A 22371-nucleotide genomic window follows, 5' to 3' on the forward strand; every position below is an offset into this window, starting at 1 on the left:
AAGTAAGGGGGAACTCCTCCTGCCTGACTGATTGCGCTGGGTCATCCGCTTTTTCCTGCCTTTGGACCTGAAGTGAAACATCAGCTCTTCTGGGGTCTCCAGCCTGCTGGCCTTGGACTGAAAGCATATCATTGGCTCTCCTGGGTTTCCAGTTTGCTAACTCAACTTTTCCTTACTCAGCCTCCATAATCACATGAGCAAATTCCTCATAATGAATCTCGATAGATGTACCCTATTGGTTCTGTTTCTCTGGAGAAACCTGACTAATACAGAGGTCAGATGGGGTAGCTGAGCTTTGATCTCAGGGCTGATGCTTTTTAGCAGTGGCCAGATCACATTGGCCTAGTTACTTACATTGTCTGGGCCTTGATTTCCCCACTAAAAGCCTAGGTAGAACAAATGTTACCATCAATTACACGTGTATTACAGGGCTTCTCTACATCAGCACTGACATTTGGGATGGATAATTCTCTGTTGTGGGGCTGTCCTGGGCCCTGTAGGATGTTGAGCGGCAACCCTGACTTCTACTCACTGGATGCCCGTAGCAAACGTCTCCAGATGTTGCCAAATGTCCCCTGGGGGCCACAGTCGCCCCCCTGCTGAAAAGCACTGATATATAACAAACACCTCAGGGTTGTTGTTTCAGGATCTAATGACGTTGCCTGTGTTCCAAAACTGTTCCGTTCATGCTACAAAAGAGACTAATTTATAATACTGGTGTCATCAAATGAAAAAAAAAAAACTGTTAATAACCCAGAGACTGCTCATTTCTGTGTCGGATAAATCCGCCTTCTTGTTTCTGTAAGCCTGAGACTTCCAAGCTGGTCTGCTTGGCTCATAAAGCAGAGGTCTGCAGTTGAAGAATCTGTTTTTCCAAATCCACAGGGGACCAGAGTCATAATCCTAAACAGGAGAGAACCCAGCCAGGAGGAAGCGTCGTGTAGTATGCCGGCTCATGGCAGCTGTGTCTTCTGAAAATTATGGTTTGCCTGGAATACATTTCCATTTGGCTCGTTACCATTTTGTGCAACACAACCCAAGGGTTGGGAAGGAGAAGTAGTAAAAATATAGCTTTGGGAGGGGAGACCTGGAGAGGAAGCAAGTGGGTGACAGCAAATATTCTAAGTTTGGGAGAGAAATTGGTCTTACTTTTTTTTTTCTTAAAACTGAAGTTTAATAACCCAGGTACAAATGCCGAGTCCGCCTACAACATGACAGCCATGAATCAACGCCAAGGGCATTGCTGTGCGCGGAGAAGCCAACACACAGCAGAATAAAGCACTAAAATGACCAAACAGACGGCCTGGTTTATTCACACAGCTGACTCTTTCAGAATACTCTGCACCTCTTTGGAATGGAAGATCAGGACGTGAGAAAAAGCTCATGTCAAAACGGCACAAATCTACCCAAGTCAAGGAAGTCCCATTTGAGAAAAGTGTTCCCAGGCTCCCCGTCCACACTCAAAATCCAAACAAGGGCGTTTCCGATCCCAAGTCAAATAAGTGTCTAAAGTTGAAGACTTAAAGTCAGGAAAAAAAAAACCTCAGGGAATAGCCCCACCCGCCCGCTTTTAGTTCCTGAGCCTGGGGAGAGGTCTCGGGTTAGGGATCTCGGCATTGCTCTGTGCCTCTGCAGTCCCTAAACCGGCAAGACAGGAATTAGCCAGAACTCCAGCTGATCTTCTCTACAGCTTGTGGATTGGCATTATTTAAATATATGGGAAGCGCCCATAATTGAGTAACTATTCCAGCATTGAAAGAATGCCAAACAATGAGCCATTTCTTCTTCAGACCCACTCTGGCCCATTTCCGTTTTCCCCTTAGCACATTGTGTAGAATTACCCACTGTGTCACTTCCTGGAACACGCGATTGTTTATACAAGCAGGCAAGACTTCTCCAGCAGTATTTATTTCTCTCATTTTCGACATGACGATTGCAGCCCTGCTGGTGCTCCCTTTTCCAGAAGCTTCCCAAGTATTGAATGTGGATAGAGGCAATTTTGTACCTTCCTTGATAACTCAAGGTTATCCTTTGGGAAGAGAAGGCGGAATCTGAGTAAAAATCTTCAAACTCTGGGCATGCTTGCCTGGCATGCAAGGAGTGTGTTGGATTTACTCCTTAAGAAGCATTTTAAAGAAAATATTCTGCAAGCTCCACCTGAGGGCATTTTAACAGTTTGGGCAAGGGGATTCCCCAGAGGGTCTGCAAGGAGAACAAGTATGAATATTTGCATCTCCAGTACCCAGGGCCTAAGTGGATTTTTCCTGAGCCGTTTTTCCATCAGAAATCTCGGTGGGAGGAGAGGTCGCTACAATGTTTGTACTTTCGTTGTTGGCAAGGCTGTGGTATGAATATGGAGCCAATAAAGAATGCATAATTGTGCCTTCGGCTCAGACGAAAGCCTCCTCTCCCTGCAGTGTTTTGTGTATGCTTGTGTTTTTCAGTCCAACATGGAAAGCCCCACTTGACTGTGAGAAAGACAGGCCTTATTCTCCCTAACAATTAACACACGCACACAAAACTTCCCAATATATGGCAACGCTGGGGAGGCAAGAGTCCCCTCACCCCCGCTACCAACTTCTCTACCATCCCAATGCCCACCACAGGTCTTTACGGACCATCAGTTTCTGCCTGGGGCAAACATTACAAGGGAAGATGGAGGCCTCGGTCATCCCAAGTTCTGGTCTCTTCCTTTTGTTGGCTCATTTTAGGAAGACAAATGCGGCCGGTCTGCTTCGCTTCTCTGACTCAGAGAGGTCCAGGGACCGTGGGTGGGCCTGTGGATAAAGCCTTTTCAGTGAGGGGCTTCCATCTGTCTCCACTGGCACACCGTGTGACATTTCTTCCCAATTCTCCTCTGTTAATGTGCAAATGAAATTAGGACTATCTGTAGATGTTGTCACGATGGTCAAATGGTTTATATTTGCTAAGTGCTTGGAAGAATAAGCACAGCAGACTCTCTGGGGTCAGGCTGCCTAGAAGCAGTGCCCAAGGAGGGGTAGTTCTCATGCAAGTGACGGATGGGGGTAGGGGAGGCAGGCTAGAGAGGAAAGGAGCTAGCAAAGCCATGGTAGCCCATGGGGGGCTTTGGAGGGTGAGGTGCACTACACTTTGTCCCACCAAGGCAAGGGGCCTGGTCTGTCATACTGCAGAAGCAGTCCCGGGGCAGGGGGCGGGGGGAGCGTCACCTCTCAGACACCTGTCCTCCAAGGGTAATCCTCTGAGAAGGGTGTGCGCCCCAGCCAGGGAGATCTGGGTGAGGCACCGGCCATATCTGCTAGGAAATCAGCAAGTATTTGGTGACTGCGGCTACACGTGCCAAGGGGCAAGGGCTCAGGACTCGAGACTCTAAGGACCGGTGCCTCAGCTTCCTCATCCAAGCCATCTTCCTTTCGGTCTCACAAGGCCTCCCCCGAGTTCCCAGTCTGAACTGGCACCCTGGCTTGGTTTGTAGACAAGCCACAGTCCTAAATGCCTATTCTTGGTTTAGTCCCCGACTTGGGGGCTGGGGGTGCACAGACTCTTTCCTGTTCTCTGCAGCATCCCAACGCCCAGCCCAGTGCCTGCATATGGTAGGTCTGCAGCCAGTCTGAGGAGTCCAGAAGAAGATCTCATGCTCAGGGAAAGGCCCATCAACACTTGCCTCTTAGCTCCTCATGGGGTGTAGCTTCCCCCGCCCCTTACTCTTTATCTGATACTTTTTCATCTTGCCTTTCCTTCTATGAGTCCTTTGATGTGTGTGGGTGTTCTCTCTCTCTGTTGAGGTTGGCGTCACTCCAACGCACTCCAGCCCCATTCAGGATAATTTTTAGTGATAGCGCCCAGATCTGTGAAATTCTGAACTGACACGATGCCTGGCAGGGAGGGCGGGATTGCAGCTTCAGCCCAGCCATGTCGGGTGGTAAGGTGACTGCAGCGTGGGCAGGGAGAGAGGGACAAGGCAGTGGCAGCCTCCTTGGTAATAAAGCATGCCGATCAGAAGGGAAGATGTCAGGGTAGGGACACTCAGCACTTGGGCATTCTCTGGAACATGCAAGATCACAAAGTATTTGCTTTTTTGATACGCTCCATCCCTTTCCCTTGGACATTTAATAACTGTGCATGTGTAACGAAAAGGACTCCAGTGGTGGAATTTCCGGCATATGATGTTCGGGTGGGGGCAGATTCTTGGGGAGCAAGGAAGTTTCTGTGTTGTGGTGGCAGAAGAGGAGGAAAGGCCTCCCTCGGATATGTCCCAATTACAGTCTCCATGCCTTCACATTCTTTTTTAAAACAACTTTTCCCCTTATAAAAGTAATATAACCCTTTTACAAACAATTTAGACAGTAAATATGATAATTAAAACAAAATCATCCCACTGAAGGAATGCAAACTGCTGTGAGCATTTGGGGAGGTTTTCCTCTAGTCTCTTCCCCTATGTAGCTAGATATGGATTGCTGTTAGGGTTTTTATTAGATCTTTTTGTATCACTGTAACAGTGTTTTAAAACCTCCCTGATACTTTCCTGCATTTCCTGGCATTAAGTCTTGTGGCCAGGGATCTGGAGCACTAAGTAGTAGCTGGGGGATTTGGAGCAAGAGAGGGCCCCATCTTTGGACTTCAGTTTCTCCAGCTATGAGATGTGAGTAGAACATAACTACCAATTACCATAGAGGTTTCATGTTTTAGGAGCTGACCTGGCTTCCGCCCAAGCAGTGGCCTACTTGGGTCTCCACTCACACTACTGGATCCTCCAGACTGGAAGATGCAAGAGCTCAGGGCAGGTCAGGGGCCCTGGCCCAGAGTGGGGACTTCGGACCAGCCCTGCTGGGGCTCTCCTGGCAGGCATGAGAAGTGCCCACCTGCCCAGCTCCCCACTTCCAGGTGTGTCCTCCAGGTCCCACCCAAGAGGACCGACCTCGGGTTCCTCCTCCAGCTACGGAGCTCCCTCGGCCTCTCTTCCGGGGGCTTACCCACCCTCGCGGGACCATCCTGAGTATTCGGGAGACCCAGGGCGCAGCTCCCCTCCCCCACCAAGTGGGCAGAGAGGAGGACCCCAGACATTCAAGGCCTGAGAATGGGTGCAGTGAGGTGACCGCCCTCTCCCCCGGGAATTGTTTGGGCCCCAAGAGTCAGCCCCCGGCAGGCCGCGCCTGCAGCCCGGGTGGGGCGCCGTCCTCCCGGCCCTCCTTCCTCTCCGCGGTGGCCCGGGGGCGGACGGACGCGGCGGCGCCCATCCTGGCTCCCGTGCGGTTTCCCGGCGAGGCCCAAGGAGGTGGTGGAGCTGGAGAGAAGAGGGAGGAGCGCGCGGAGCAGCAGGGGAAGACGGAAGAACACTGAGCGGGGCTGGGGGGGTAGGAGCAGCCGGCTGGGGAGGAGGAGTAGAAGCAGCGGGCGGGGGTGAGGGCTGGGGGGCAGAGGAGCCAAGAGCCGAGGAGCCCCCAGGAGAGATTGGAGGCGGAGCAACCAAGGGAGATTGAAGGGCTTGCAGCAAGCGGGGGAGGAGCCGCCGAGGGGATGGGGAGGGGCGGGGCCACAGGAGGGGCGGGGCCTGCGTAGCCCCGCCCCTACCGGGCGGCGCCGAGGAACGAAGATGGCCGGGCGCGCCGTGGGAACTGAGGGGCCGCCGGTAGCGGCTGCGGCAGCTCTGGGCCTGTGACTCCACGAGCGGCGGCGACTCGAGTGACCCAGGCGGCGCGGGCGGCAGCGCGTAGGGCCGGGCGGGCGGCGGGCGGCGGGCGGCGGGCGGCAGGCGGGCGCCGGTGCGCGGGCACCGGGCGGAGGATGCACCAGGCGCGGCGGGCGGCTCCCCGCGGCCGCCCCCGCGCCCCGGACGCCGGGCCTTAGTGCTGGCGGAGGAGGCGGCGCGCGTGGGGCGGCCGGGCGGCGGCGGGGCCCGCGCCGTCATGCCATGGCTGAGCGGCGGCCGGCGGCGGCGGCGGGGACAGCCGCGCGAGGCCCCGCGGGAGCCGCCTCAGCCCGCGCAGCCCCCGCGGGAGCCGCCGCCGCCCGCGCCCCCCGCCGCGGCCCCCGCGCCCCCCGCGCCCTCCGCGCCGCCACCCCCGCGGGCCCGGGAGAGCGCCGAGCTGCCGCTGCCCGCCGGCTGGGAGGAGGCGCGCGACTACGACGGCCGCGTCTTCTACATCGACCACAACACGCGCCAGACGTCGTGGATCGACCCTCGCGACCGGTAAGGGGGGCGCGGGCCCCGGCCAGGATTAGGGCGCCCCCTACCTTGGGCCCAGGGAGAGGATCGAGGACCCGGGAGGCCTCCGGGTGTGGGCGAAGATCGTGAGTCCTCCTCGCCCGGCGAGGATCCGGGCGCCCCCATCCCCGGACTCCTGGCCGAGGATCGAGGCGCCCCCTCTCCCGGCCTCGAGCCCCAGGAGTGCGGAATCCCCGGCCTCCACCGCGGGGCGGACACTCTTCCTTGGTTCCCTCACGTCACCCGCTGACCGACGCCTGGGAGCTGGGCGCCTGGAATTTCCTCTCCAGGGGCTGACGGATGGCCCTCTCTTCCTTTTTCCTCCGCGGTCTCGCCCATCCCTGTCGGGCCTCCGCGGCCCACCGCCCCCCGGCTGTGTCCCTACAGGCGCCCCCGACCTCGCGGTGGCCAGATGAGCTGTCATCTTGGAGCACAAACGTGCGCCCCAGCCTCGTGGTGTGGGTTCCTTGTCTGGCGGGCTGAGCCTAGTTTCCATTCGAAGGCTGTGCCAGATGGGACACTTAAGGGATTCCCGATTCTTTGGAGTAACCATCAAACTTGTGATGGTTACTCTTTAGCGCCTTAAAAGTTGAGTTAAAATTCTGATTGAAAAAGCCTGTGTACTGCGGTCAGAATGGGCTATGATTAGACCCATATGCTTTTGGAATAAAGGGAAAACAAGAGTTGAATTTTAGGTTTCCTTTTTGTGCAAGATCCGAGTAGAGCGTTAAATTGTCTTATTATTCACGTAAATAAATCCTACGGAGTGAAAAACGGATGCTTCTAAAAGCACCACCAGATTACGATTAATTAAGTTCATGTAATGACTTCTTCGTTAACTTTTTGTTCGATTGTCTGTTGGTTTCAGTTGGTTCAGCTGCTTTTGGGGAGAGGCATTTTTTTGTGGAGTTGGAATTCTGTTGAAACCAAGGGATTACAGTGATTATCTGATATCTTGTCCTATCTGGAGCAACTTCTCTCCACACTGGGCTTGAGTGCCAGAAAGGAAATACTGCAAGCTTCCCAGTGATTTTGAGACTTGAAAAGGCCCAGCGTGGTGACAGGCTCCTGCTTCCTCCTACCTGCACTGGAAAGGCAGCGCTGCATGGCACTGGCGTTTGAAAATAAACCTTTGGGGAGGGAAGCTGCTAAATTATTGTTTGAAGATTTCTCTGGGTTCAGATAGGGAAAAACAAAGGAAGGCAAAAGGATCATGGTTCCCTAACATTCTCTTTGAACATGGCAAGCTTCTGGACTCAGAAACTTAGAGAGATTATAGCACAGTTTATTGGCTTAAAAAGATGCTTAGTTATTTTGAAAATCAGGTGAGATCATATTATAATTTTAACCAAAGGCTAGAGCCACAGCTGTCTGATCAAGCCTTGGATGGTTCTGGAGTTGGTAGAACTGCTTGGAATGTGGTGCCCTTTTATGCTGTATGTCTGTTAAAAATCCAAACAACTGGAAAATGAACCAATTAAAAAATACTGTTTTGCTTAGAAAAGGCAAAGACTCATTTTATGAGGGTAATATAAAACAGTTGCGGTTACATTGGAGTGTGGATTCATGATGAAAAGTATAAATGTAAGAATTTCCATTTTAATGGTACAACCCAGGCCATAGGTGAGCAGACCCCACAGAAGACAGCTTGTAGAATCTTCCTTTCCATGTATTTCATACCCATTTCCTATGTTCCTCTTTCCAGAAGTCTGTGTTATTGAATGACATTTTATACATCACTTACGTTACAGGTTTTTAAAAAGCCCTGTTTCTAATGCGAAAATTGTCGGTGGAGTGAACGAAAGTGGACATTTTACATTTTTTTGTAAAGTAAAAACGTGTACACTTTTATGAGACATTGTTTTCATAGTGAGTGAAAATTCAGCAGAGGACAGCTTGCACTTCAGCTCCCATAATACCTTGCCCGAAATATGTATGGAATGCTCAGCGAGCCACAGACATTTAAGTGGAGTCTACGGAAGGGTGTAAATGCTGTAATAGTCATTCTTCTTTCACAACAGAACCCTGCCGATTTTTATAGGGGACCGGTTATCCTTTAAAGTTGTAATTGATTTTTATGATTTTTATGATATGGAAAAAACCGTGTGTCAGAGCACGCAGCATTTTCTCCATGTGCATCTGACAGTTAAAACCCTTTTTGAGTTGCATTTGATTCACACGACTGGAAAACGGTATTCAGAAAATGAGGACTTTCCCCAAACAGCTTCCAAATGGAGAACGGTCAGGAGAGGCAAAGAAATAGGTTTTTAAAGAAAATGAAATTATGGAGGAATAGATGAATGTAGTCAGTTAGGCGAAAATTGTTGCCGACTGAAAACATCATTTCCTATATAATTTATTAAACCTAATAGCATAAAATATGCTGCCGTAAGCAAGGTCACCGAGGGCCAAGGTTTGTAAACAAACTCTTCTAGAGTTTTATAGTAATTCCATTCAATGTTGTATTTAACAACATTGGGTCTTGCCAGCTCAGGGTGTGTTGGTGAATTATTGTAGCTGTACTTTCTTTTTCAAGTTACAACAAAGAGGTTGCAAACGTAAGGAGACATCTTTACAGATGTGGCTACAGATGTGTAAAAAACAAATCTCAATATTTTCAAAACAGAATTTCTTTAGTTGGAGTATGAACCCACCTTAGGTTTAAATTCACTATCTCTGCAGATCAGTACTGTGCATATAATTTTCGTAGTTAGTTTTCTGGGAATCATACCCAAAAACTTTGTTAAAAAATATAAAGTTGGGACTTCCCTGGCGGTCCAGTGGTTAAGACTCCTCGCTCCCAATGTAAGGGGCACAGGTTTGATCCCTGATCGGGGAACTAAGAATCCCACATGCTGCATGGCGTGGCCAAATAAATAAATAAATAAATAAGATTAAAAATAAAGTTGATTCACCATTTTTGTGGCTGGTAGTTTCTGTGGGTGAGTTGTGTGTGGTTTACATTAGTGACACATATGTGTTCCACATACATCAACTCAGAGTTCAATGGCCACTTTATAAAAAGGTATTTACCATTTAGGTGGATAATATGGGAAGAACTTTTCTGCCTCTTTTGGAAAAATTCAGTGCCTTTGACATGTATATGTCTGCTTCTTGCAGGGTTGTATTGATATTAACCTATAGGTGGACTGATCTGTTGAAACTTAGCGTTCTGTTTCCGATAGCTCAGTTGGGATTGCACATTACTGGAAATGCCAACCTCGAGCAGTTTGAGTGGTGGACCATGTCACACTTGAGATCAAAGCAGAGTATAAATGATCAGGATGGCGGTAGAAGGCCCAGATTATATCATGACAAAAGCTTTTAGGGATCCATTTGTTCACGAGATGGGGTTTGACCTGCGCCACATGGAGAAATTCTGTGATATATTAAAAGTCTTTTGAACAGGCTGTTGCTTTAAGGGGAAAGCAATCCATGGTTCCGGAATTTGCCAGGTTGGAGCCCCACATAACAGGGCCAGATGGCATCATTGCTACCTTCTTGGAACCTTTATTCAGTGTTAATTAATAGGAGGTTTACTATATTTACCCCGCAGAGTCTATTTTGGGATTATATAAACTTTCTGATAAGCAAATAATGATTTTTCCATTTTTCATTCTTTAAGACTATAGGTCGTCTCTGTGTATCCATGGGGGAGTGTCTTGCTTCTCAGGCTCTAAGGAGTGGGCTTCCGTAAGACTCTTCTTCCATTTAGATGATCAGCAACCACTTCTTGGTTTGTTCTCCGTCTAATATCTTTCTTTCTTTCTTTCTTTTCTTTTCTTTCTTTCTTTTTTTTTTTATAAGAGGAGTGAATGGAAAAGTCATTCATTTCCAAAAATATCTCCCGGATGTTTGGAAATCTCTAAGTTTCCTTTTCTTCCCTTTCGCTCTGCTTTTGGAAGTGGAAACTGTGTTTCACCTCTGGTAGGTTCTAGTGCATAAACCCTTGGGTCAAGTGACATGTTAAAGGTCACCGGGTGAGCCCGGTGAACTGCTTCTAGCCTGGGTCCTTTTGCTAATTGGCTGCCTTTCTAGTAAATTCAGTAAAATTAATCTGATGGAATAAAAGCAGAGCTAAATTTTCCTGAGTTCAGTTATTCCCATTCCCATTCAAATCCAGTAAAATGAAGTAATAGTTATAGATTCTTGGCCTCCTGTGTGCTGGGATGGTGGATGGAGACCAACTTTGTCTGGGAGGTGGCAGACACATAAAATGGAGACAGTGATGGTCACCAGGCACCATTATCAGGTGGTGATGGCTTCGGAGAAAAGGAGGAGGGCTCACTAGAGCCTGGGGGTTCTTTATCCTTGTCAGTCATCTCCTAGGTTGAGCGTTTCTCGTGCTTTCTCAGTGCTGGGGATGAGAAGGGGGAATGTGAGGAAAGTGCTGCGGAAGAGGAAGTGCTGGGTGTGTTTGGAATAAGAGAGCGAACCGTTCAGTTTGACTGACCCCGAGCCTTCGTGTAAGGCAGGTCAGGCTCGGGCAAGACCACGCGTAGCTTGAATCCTCCAGCTTTGTTCTTGGAAGAGCCAGGGCCGCTTCCTTCCAACTCCTCATCTTGTATGCGAGGGCTGTAGCCAAGGCGTGCGTCCCGCCGGCTGTGAGTAGGACGGGGACCTGAGCTGAGTCTTCTGACCCTGATGCAGTGCTCTGTCACATACGCCACCCCACTGCCCAGTCCCTACTCAGTTTTAAGCATACTGCCTCTGTTCATTTGTTCATTCGATCACCCATTCATTCATTGAGTAACTGTTGCACAGCCTCTCCATCTCAGGCACGCTTGCGGGTTCAGGACTCCAGTGCTGAGCACCAGCAAACAGGTCCCTGCCTCCATGGGGCTCACACGGGCCCGTGTCCTCTTCCCTGAGGCCTCACCGTGCTGTTCCTGCCTCCTGTTCTCCCCGCTGGGATCCCTTGGGTCTTAGGACACACGTGGAGTGCTTATCGTGTGCCAGGCACTCTAGGCGCTTGGTGGATGCTCTCACTGAAAGCCCACGAGGGCTGCAGGAGTTGTAGGTGGACAGGTGATGGAGCTGAGGCCAAGGGGGTTGACTTAGTAACCTCGCTTCCCAGAGCCAACGAGGAGGCGTCTGTCTGACTCCGGAGTTGAGCCCAAATCCACTACCTAACCTGACCTTCCCTTGGCTGGGTAACCGTGTGCCCCTTGTACTGTGTTATACCCACTGGTTACTTTTATCTTATATTCACTGTTGTTTGATATTTAACAGACACCTCCCCCCACCCCGCCCCCGATAGAATAATGGCCCTCCAAAGATGTCCATGTTCTAGTCTCCTAAACCTGTTAATAAGTTACCTTCCAACACAAATGGCATTTGTAGGTGGGATTAAGTTAAGAATCTTGAAATGAGGTGATCATCCTGGATTATCTGGGTGGGCTCAGTGTCATCAGAAGAATCCTTACAAGAGGGCAGCAGGAGGGTCAGAGTCAGAGAACAAGATGTGACAGCAGAAGCAGATGTTGGAGTCATGTGGCCGTGAGCTGAGGAATGCATGCAGTTTCTAGAAGCTGGAACAGCCAAGGAGGTGTATTTTTCCAGAGCTTGCAGATGGAACACGGCCCTGCTGACACCTTGATTTTGGCAGAATGAAACTGATTTTTGACTTCTGACCTCCAGAACTGTGAGGTAATAAATGTGTGTTGTTTTAAGCCACCTGGTTTGTGGCAGTTTGTTACAGCAGCAGTAGGAAACCAATACACCCCATGTGTTGTTCTCCCAGAGACGGTGGAAGCATGTGGTCAGCTTGGTGCAGTTGATAACAGCCACTCTAGCCGCTGTTTGTCGGGTGCCCAGGGGGACTGCGCCAGGCATTTTATAGCCGTTCTCTTGCTGGCTCCTCACACACTCCTAGGAGTCCTGCACCTTGTGGATTGAGCTCGGAGTTTCACTCACGTTAGGCACCAAGTCTTATTTGTTGAGCTAGCCAAGTATGAGTGACGGACAGGGTGGAATTCTGAGAGGAGAGGCCAGGTGGAAATTGTCGGAGGTTTTCACAGATGCTGACGGGCCTGAGTTAGAGATATCTGGGGCACTAGGACTAGAAAAGTCAGGGATTATATCAGAGAAATTGCGAGGGAGACAAGTAGCGCACAGGACTTAGCTGATGCTTGAATTAAGGCAGGTGAAATCAGGAGCGGGGAGGGGAGGGTGCCGAAGGAATCTTTCTGACACCTTAGGAGTAGCTGGGACTCACCAGGGGCCAAGCTGAGGCCTCCTATTAACCCCACTCATAAGCCTTCACTGTTTTTGCCACCGTTGTTGTTGATGGTGTATGTTCAGTGAGTCGGTTACATAGAGAAACATGTGGAGTCATTCAACTTACTGTATTGCTGACAGGCAGTGTCCTAAGAGGTATCCAAGCTGGGCAGGTGTTACTTTAGAGCAGGGTTTCTCTGCCCGGGTACTATTCATATTTGGGGGCGGGTAATTCTTTATTGTCGCGCCGTCCTGTGTAGCGTAGCATATTTCGCAGCGTCCCTGGTCTCTACCTAGTGCCTGCCAGTAGCACACCCCTCCAAGTCATGACAACCAAAAGTGTCTTCAGACATTGCCAAGTGTCCTCTGGGGGCCTGATGGAGACCCGCTGAACTCCTTCTATCCACCTGGTTGCAGTGATTCACATTTAGGAGCTGAATTTGTTTCAAGCAGATTGGTGGTTACTAAGATGTTCCATAACAGGGGGTAAGACCACAGAGACCTGCTGTCTGTGTTTCCATGAAGAACGGATGTTAAACATATTTATGTGAAAAACCCTGAATTTACTAACCATGCACATGGTAATACCAGTACATGAAACTTTGGGAAAGTAGTATGAATGTATTCTTCAATTTGTAGAATATTCTCAATCAATGGGTAGTTACTGAATGTCAAGTGTATACAAGTGTATATGCAGTGGAACAGAAGAAAATGAATCTCGGGACTTCCTTGGTGGCACAGTGGTTAAGAATCCGCCTGCCAATGCAGGGGACACGGGTTCGAGCCCTGGTCCGGGAAGATCCCACATGCAGTGGAGCAGCTAAGCCCGTGCGCCACAACTACTGAGCCTGCACTCTAGGGCCTGCGAGCCACAACTACTGAGCCCACGTGGTGCAACTACTGAAGCCCGCATGCCTAGAGCCCATACTCCACAACAAGGGAAGCCACCACAATGAGAAGCCCGTACACCACAGTGAAGAGTAACCCCTGCTTGCCGCAACTAGAGAAAGCCCGCGCACAGCAACGAAAACCCAACACAGCCGAAAAAAGAAAATGAATCTGTTAACACTTCAGTGTTCTGCAGTAACCCAGAGAGAGCTGGCCTGGCCTTCTGCGCGCGTGCGTGTGCTCACGTGTGTGTGTGTGTGTGTGTGTGTGTGAGAGAGAGAGAGACGGGGATCAGGTTGCCTGGGATGCCCCCAAGAGACATCCCCATCCCTCTGTGGACGAAGGAGCCACCGGTGAGAGGATGGCCTCTGCCTTTGCTCAGAAGCTCTAGAAAGACAGGGCAAGGGCATCCTGAAAAGTTGCTTGTGGAGCTGTGAAATCCTCAACATTTTCCATCTGGAGGGCCCTCTTTTTATTTCCTTAAAGCTCAAGGGGTTCAGGGCGGGAGAGGGAAAGAAGAAGGGAGCTGGCTGGGCCAACCCCTGGGGGACAAGCCCTGCAGTTCAGTGGGTGGGACATCGAACCAGGCAGAGGTCTCCTGAGCGGCTCCTGTGTGCCAGCCTCAGTGCCGTCAGGAGATGGGGCACTGCCCCGGTGAGTGTGACATTTCCAGGCCGCCTGGAGCTCGGGCAGGACACCAGAGAGCCACCGCAGGAGGTGAGCTCCGTCCTGTGCAAAGGCGCCTGTCTCCAGTGTGGGGCAGCCCTCTAGTGTACGGGTCAACTGGGTTTGTCCTGAAAATTACCCCGGTTTTTAAAAATTGAGATATGCTTCACATACCATAAAATGTGCCATTTTAAAGTGCCCTATTTAGTGGTTTTTCGTACATTCACAAGGTTGTGCAACCATCACCACTATCTAATTCCAGAACATTTTCATTGCCTCAAAAAGAAACCCTGTACCCTTTAGCAGTAACTCCCATCTCCCTCAGCTCCTGGCAACTACGAATCTGTTCTCTGTCTCTATAGATTTGTCTGTTCTAGACATTTCATGTACATGGAGTCGTGCAACCTGTGGCCTTCTGCGTCTGGCTTATCTCACTCAGCATCATGTTTTCGAGATTTGTCCGAGTCGCAGTGTGGATCAGTGCTCCATTCCCTTTCGTTGCCAAATACTGTTCCCTGGTGGGGCTGCACCGCGTTTTGGAAGCCGCCCTGAAGCGCCCGCCCTGTCCAGGTGTCCTTGCAGAATCTAGGAAGTAGCTATGTCTTTAATTCCACGATGTCAACTCCCAACCGTTTTACTCAGAGAAAAATGACCATTCATAGGTTTACAGTGTCAAGATATAAACACGACCTCGTGTACTCAGTGAAAAATACGAGGTCTCAGGCTGGCTGTGATCAGCTGTTGTGTGTCCTCGTTTGTCTGATGCTTGTTTTGGCTCCTTGAGAGCTAGGAGCGGGCTTCCGCACTGGGGTTGTGCACAGTGGAACTGGCCGGGGAGTTCAGGAATGCTGGCGCCTCCCCACATGGGCCAGGTAGCCCCGAGTTTTAAGCTCCCCTGGAGATTACAGTGTGTAGCCAAGAGTCACAGTTTTGTGCCAGGGCTAGTGGAAAAGTGAGATATAGGAGGTGCTGATGTTTAGCAGAAGTGGAGATGGCAATGTTAACATCGTGAGACTTGGTGCATTTATTAATTTTTCTCTGCAAATTGGACAAAGACGGTCATCTGTCTAATTTTGAAGGAGGAGAAGGTGCCCTCGTCCTGTGGCTCATTGCTAGCACGCTGGCAGACCTTGCCTGGCAGGTCAGGGACAAGGCCAGGGTCACAGCCAGCCAGCTCGCTGGGCTCCAATCTCCAGGAGGGGGCCTGGCATTCAGAGAGCAGTTCAGAGATGGTCTGGCTGCACCCACCGGTGTTCGCACCCTCCCCTCCTTTCTCCTTTCTCCTTTCTCCTTCTGTCCGGAAATGCCCCTCGCACACACTGGCCTTTCTCTAAGAGAAAATTAAAGATTGTAAAGAGGGGGTGATGCTGTCCTGACAGTAGGCCCTCCTGAGGCCTGTTGTACTCATTTATGAAGCTTAATGCACTTCATGTGATTAATCAACTGATTGATGCAGCCAAAGGAGCGAGAAACTTAATAAAAATTAATTGTTCAGCATCCTGGTGACCAAAGAGCTGCCTGATTGAGTGTTTCTTTGCAAGCAGCTGTGCTTCTCTCCTGCAGACCCCACTTTCCAGTCTCTGTTGGCGCCGTGCTCTGATGCACAGATGTGCGTGGTCCTGACGGTGGATGCCCTTTAAAATGTTCAGACCCACAGGGACCTGGGGTGTTTATCTATTATACGGGAACCCATTGAAGCATTCGTTCTTGCTTTACTAGAATGACACAATGTGGAAGTATGCAGAACACAAGAAAATCCCTGCCTGCCCCTTCCCCGGGTAACCAGCATTATAATAGCTTGCTGTGTGGCCTGCTCGGCCCTTCTCTACACCTCTGCCTAAGTACATGTGCAGAAGCCCGGATATTTGTTTTGGAAGTTTACATGAATGGGATCTTGCTATCAATTTTTTTTTCTGTGACTTGCCATTTTCAGTTAACAATATGTCTAGGCACTCTTTCCACCGTCAGAATGTACAGATCTACCACCATTCTCTAAAAAACCTTGTTTTTATTGGGGTAAAAGTCACATAACAAAATAACTCATTTTAAAGTAAACAACTCAGTGGCATTTGGTACATTACCAGTGTTGTGCAACCACCGCTCTGTCCAGTTCCAAAACGTTTCCATCACCCCAGAAGGAAACCCTGTGGTCATTCAGCAGTCACTCCCCGCTCCCTTCTCCGCCCCCAGCCCTGGCAATTGCCAAACCACCAACCTACTTTCTGTCTCTATGGATTTGCCTGTTCCAGGCATTTCATATACGTGGAATTCTGTATTCCGTATTCCATATCTCTGTGACTGTATACAGATGGCCTTTTGTGTCAGGCTTCATTCACCTAGCCTAGTGGTATTGAGGTTCATATATGTTGTAGGGATCTGGTTTTGTGCTTTTGCTTCTTGGTTTAATGCAGAGGACACACCATCGTGGGATCCTAACTGAGGGCAGCCGTGCGAACTTTGCCCACGGGAGCAGCTGTCACCCTTCGAGAAAAATCAATTGAGGATCAGAGAAAAGAGGTCAACTTAATTTAGCTTTTCGTTTGTTACTTTGAGAAGTATAAATTAGTTCACATTTCTTTTTAAAATTAGGAACAGGTAGCCAAAAACGAATATATGGTAGGATTTTTATTAATCTAGATGCTTAGTCTGTGCCAGGTGCGATGGAGGGTCACATGTAATTAATATCGCCTAGGCCTTTTCCTGAAGGGGATGAAAATGCAGCTGGGGAAACAAAAAGAGCCTACATGAAATAATAGGCCAACAGCGCAGCGGTTACCAGCCTGCTGCCGGGGGAGCAGGGGTGGCTGGTGGGGGGAGATGGTCAGCCCTGAAGTCAGAAGATACAGAGGGTCCAGGTCCGCTCCTGCACCTGCACCTGCGGCATGCCACCACGCAAGTCCCCAGATTTCCTTGTGGCTGGATTTTCTTACATGTACGAGAAAACAATACTTGTTGTCAGTTGACGAACTGATGCTTGTTGAGTGTAAACTGTTTCCCAGATGTGATGACTGCCCCTGGGAGATCTTAGGACAGGGGTTGGCAAACAGCAGCCTACAAGCTGAATCCCGCTGGCCACCTGTTTTTATACAGCCTGCAAGATAAGAATGGGATTTTCATTTTTAAATGGTTGAAAAAGAATCAAAAGGAGAGTAGTATTTCATGAAAGTTATGGGGATTTCAAGTCTCAGTGTCCATAGATAAAGTTTTATTGGAGCACGGCCACAGTCGTGCAATTAGTTATTGTCTTTGGCTGCTTTTGCGCTATAAGGACAAAGTTGAGTCTCTGGACAGAGGCCATGTGGCCCGCAAAACTGGAGACATTTACTGTCTGGCTCTTTACAGAAAACGTGTGCTGACCTCTGATCTTAGGAGAATACAGGGTCTATTCAAGGAAACTATTAGTCACTGGGGGTGGGGTAGATAGGGGCTGGGGTGGGGGACACAGGATAAGAAGACCCCAGCGGGAAGTTTAACCAACTAGAGAGAAGGGGCTCAGAAAGATAAAACCCAGCGGGGGACCCTTTAGTCAAGGAACCCTCAATAGAGACTTCTCTCCTCCCCCTGAAAGGCTGCTGCATCTAACTGTCATAAGACAAGCAGGGAAAGTTAGATTAGATTATTTAAACAACATGCCAATTAAGACTACAGTTGAGGGATTTCCCTGGGGGTCCAGTGGTAAAGAATCCGCCTTATAATGCAGGGAACATGGGTTCGATCCCTGGTCGGGGAACTACGATCCCACATGCCGTGGGGCAACTAAGCCTGCGCGCCGCAACTACTGAGCCCTTGCGCCTCAACTAGAGCCCGTGTGCCCTGGAGCCTGCTCGCCACAGCTAGAGAGAGAAAACCCACGCACCACAACTAGAGAGAAGCCCGCGCACTGCAATGATAGATCCCTCACACCTCAACAAAGATCCCGCGTGCCACAACAAAGACCCGACACAGCCAAAAATAAATAAAATAAATAAATAATGAATAAATCTTGAAAAAAAAAAAGACTACAGTCGACCCTTGAACAACTTGGGTTTGAACTGCATGGGTCCACCGGATTTTTTTCAGTAGTAAATACTACAGCACAGAACTGTGGGTACAGAGGGCTGACTATAAGTTATATGCAGATTTTCGACTTTCTGGTGGGTGGGCACCCCTAACCCCTCTGTTGTTCGAGGGTCAACTGTACTTTATAATAAGAAGACAGGAAAATAAGCACTTTTAGAATGATTTTCATTAAAAATACACAGTTAATTCTGGGGATCTAATGTACAGCATTATGATTATAGCTAATAGCACTGTATTGTATACTTGAAAATTGCTGAGAGTAGATCTTAAATGTTCTCACCACAAAAAAGAAACAGTAATTATATGATGTCACAGAGGTGTTAGCTAACTCTACTCTGGTAATCAGATTATTGCAATATATAAGTGTATCAAAATTAGCATGTTTGTGCACCTTAAATTTACACAGTGTTATATGTCAGTTATATCTGAATAATACTGGAAAAAAATACACAGTTAAGAAGCTAAGGTTCAAAGGTACAAAACGTTTTAGTTCCTGGAAGAATTCGGGCATGGGACTCTCATTCTTTTGTGCTCCTAGGTAAACGAGGCTCCCCTCCCCCCACCTGTGCTTTATGAACTTGCATGGTTTTTAAAGGCCAGTTACAGGATTTGTGCATGTGCACATATGTATCTGCTCAGAGCTGCTCTCCACCTCTCCCTACAGACCTGGAGACACAGAAAGACCCCCTGGGACTGGTGTCACAGGGAAAACCCTTCATTAACCTGCTCCCCTTCAGAGGAAACCGAGAGGTGCTCAAACCCCATTCCAGCCAACACAATGCACAGAATGAAATTGGTAGGACTCCGTTTATGTAGCATTCCTGAAATAAGACAACTATAGAGATAGAGGACGGATCAGTGGTTGCCAAGGATGGCGGATGGGGGACAGGGGTGGGTATGGCTGTAAAAGAGTGGCATGAGGGAGGCTTGTAGTGGTGGACTGTTTCTGTATCTAGAAGCTACACACGTGATAAAATGGCATGGAACTACACACACACACACACACACACACACACACACGGAAGCACGTGAACTCTGAATAAGCTGTGTGGATTGTTCCAGTGTTGGTTACCTGGTTTGGGGTTGTACTGTACTTACGCAGGATAGGACCTTGGGGGAAACTGGATGAAGGGTGCATGGAACCTCCCTGTACATTTCTTTGCAACTTTCTGTGAATCTGTAATTATTTTAAAATGTTAAAAAGGAAATTGGAAAATGAAGGAATCAAGCAGAGATCTAGTTATTCAGTTTTTTTTTTAATATTAACTACCTCCTTTCCTTTAACTCACTTATTTACATTTTATTCTGCTTTTTCTGTACAGTACCTAGCACATAGCAGGTTCTCAATAAATGTTTGTTTCATGTAATTATGCCTGTAGAAACAGGTTTTATTTATTCATAATGATAACCTTGTATTTCTGTATTTCACTTTCTCATATATTCTAGAGTTCTCAAGAGCAGAGCCTTCTTGCCAGCTGTCAGAGCCCCTATTTTGTTGGAGTGGCCACCCTTGTCTTGACTCAGGGAATGTGACCCTCTCAGCAGCTGCTGGTGAAGTCTTTTTTTTTTTTTTAAAGGAATTCCTTTATTTTTATTATTTATTTATTTACTTATTTTTATTTTTATTTTTTTATTTTTTAATTAATTAATTTATGGCTGTGTTGTGTTCTTCGTTTCTGTGCCAGGGCTTTCTCTAGTTGTGGCAAGCGGGGGCCACTCTTCATCGCGGTGCGCGGGCCTCTCACTATCACGGCCTCTCTTGTTGCGGAGCACAGGCTCCAGACGCGCAGGCTCAGTAGTTGTGGCTCACGGGCCCAGTTGCTCCGCGGCATGTGGGATCTTCCCAGACCAGGGCTCGAACCCACGTCCCCTGCATTGGCAAGCGGACTCTCAACCACTGCGCCAGCAGGGAAGCCCCCTGGTGAAGTCTTGATGGCTCTAAGCCAGTGGTTCTCAACTAGGGGAGATTGCCCCCCCTCAGGAGTCATTTGGCAATGTCTGGAGACATTTTTGATTGTAACAACTGGAGGTGGGTATGGGGTGCTACTTGCATCTAGTGGGTAGAATCCAGGAACGCCGCCAGATATTCTGCAAAGCACAGGATGGCCCCTACCACAACAAAGAATAATCCAGTCCCAAATGTCAGTAGTGCCTCAGGTGGCTCTAAGCCAGTCATAGAGCAGCTAGGCCTGCAGTTGGCAGAGGCAGGAGCACATGACCCAGAGCCGTCCAGCGAGCTGGGAGGGGAGGTCTGAGACAGGCATGGTTGAGCAGAAGGCTCCTTGTTCCCATAGACCTACATAGAAGTAACTCCTGCCAATTAACGTCCTGTCTCCACCTAAACCTGCAGCCAGGCAGCCAAGTTGCTGCCATAAAAACCAGCAGGGAGCTGCTGAGAAACCGAGGGTGGTGGAGTGGAAAGGCTGTATCTTTGTTAAGGTGGGTGGGTAGACAATATAAGGTTCTGGAGCTGCCTGCCTGCAGCAGCTTTTCGTATGTGAAATGTAAAATAGCAAAGTCTCCTTATCTTTTAAAGCCAGTTGAATTGGGGTTTCTGTTACTTGCAGCCGGCAAAGGCATCCTCGCTTCTGTGTCTCTATCCCCTGTTGCCCTGTGTTCTCACCACTGGCGTTCTTCTTGGAGGCATAAGCTGCCACTGAGCAGCTGTGCTGTCGTTTATTAAATATCCCTCTGTTTTCGACCATTTAGATTATCCCTGATCTGTATGATTATATAAGTACTGTAATTATTATGCTGCTAATGTGCAATTATTTTGTCTGTAGTGTTTTTTTTTTCTTTCCATATTTGCCTTAAGAGATCTAGGCATGGGATAAATGCAATCCAGTGGTCGTTGATTTGCTGGAATACACTTCTATTTTGGAATGTTTTAGAATTACAGAAAAGTTGCAAAGATAGGATAGTTTTCCTCACTGTTACTATCTTATATTAGCATAGTACATTTGTCAGAACTAAGAAGCCTACCTTGATACGTTACTATTAAGCAAACTCCAGACGTTATTTGGATTTCACCAGTTTTTCTACTAATGTCTTTTTTACTATTACAGTGTGGTCTTTGGAACTGTGAAATTGTTGATGTTTATATGGTTGAATTCTAATATTTGTTTTTCCTTCATCTCTCTTTTGTGAGTATTCATATGTCCTTCATGCATTTGACAGACTTGGTAGACGTGCTCTGAGGCTGGGTCGAGTGCAGGAACTCTAAAGCACTGGGATCATGGGCCCCAGGAAATCGGACACAAGGTAGAGGTTCTGGGTTTGGAAACACGCGCAAGCACACAGAAGCTTGCATATGCTTTCAGGAGGATTGCAGACCTCTCGAAGCCCATCTCTGCTTCCTGGAATAACAGAGGCTTCGTTTGAGAAGGGCAGACAGCCCCAGAGGTGCCTGCCATGCACACTATGCGTGTCGTTGCCATAAGGGCTGCATGCTCATGTGTTTGCTATCACTAGCCCAGGTACATCATACAGCAGCCATTGTACAGTGATTTGTGGAGAACCTTCCACATGCTTTCTCTAACTCTTCCCAGCCTCATACCCAACCCAGCATTAAACTGTGGTGTGCAGTCACTAGATATGAGCCCCAAGTACTGGGTAGGTTTCACATGAAAAGGGAGGTGATGGATGAACCTCAAAGACACTGTGCTAAGTGAAAGAAGCAAAAGACAACACGTTGTATGATTCGACTGATAACACGATGTCCAGAAAAGCCAAATCCATAGAGGTAGAAAGTGGATTAGTGGTTGCCTGGGGCTGGGGGTAGGAAAGGGGAGTGACCGCTAATGGGTACCAAGGGTGTGATTGGGCTGATGGAAATGTTCTAAAACTGGATTATGTGTTACACAACTAAGTAAATTTACTAAAAATCATTGAAATTACACATAAAATGGGAAGATTTTATGGTTTGTAGATTATACCACAATATAGTTGTTTTTAAAAGTCTTTTAAAGTGACTCTGTTTTTAAATTCAGGTGGTTGCCTTGTCTTGGTAACTGGACAGACCAGGCTATGTAAATTAGACTTAGCAGCCTCTAACCGTGCAAAAGGCTTCTGGGCTTCTTAAAACGTTCATACAATCGCCAGGGACACTTACCAAGAAGCCACACGTTAACATTGCCCAGGAGTTTGGCCAACTGTAAGGGGAGAGTACTACCATGTTACAACCTGGTAATCATTACTAGGTTAAAAATATAGTTAGTTTCATGAAGGAAACTGCCTCTCTCAGAGGAATTTATCTTATAGAACGACTTAGTAGCACTGCTGTTTGTTTAGAAAAGTTGATGTGATATCTGATTATGTGGCAGCCTTTGGGGTAAAATGAAGTTTGTGGATAAAGG

General features: G+C 48.5%; 1 protein-coding gene across 4 annotated transcripts in view; it reads left to right on the forward strand.

Moving 5' to 3' along the window:
* Positions 1-5751: 5751 nt before the first annotated feature.
* Positions 5752-22371, forward strand: part of LOC309652876 (protein WWC3-like) — a 113152-nt gene continuing 96532 nt past the window's right edge. For all 4 annotated transcript variants that reach the window (XM_082447016.1, XM_082447017.1, XM_082447018.1 and 1 more), the window contains exon 1: positions 5752-6169. In XM_082447016.1, coding sequence (XP_082303142.1) covers positions 5886-6169 — 284 coding nt within the window. In that variant the 5' untranslated portion in view covers positions 5752-5885. The remainder of the gene's footprint in view (positions 6170-22371) is intronic.

Source organism: Balaenoptera physalus (genome assembly GCF_965194825.1).
Source record: "Balaenoptera physalus genome assembly, chromosome: X".
Classification (NCBI taxonomy): Eukaryota; Metazoa; Chordata; class Mammalia; order Artiodactyla; family Balaenopteridae; genus Balaenoptera; species Balaenoptera physalus.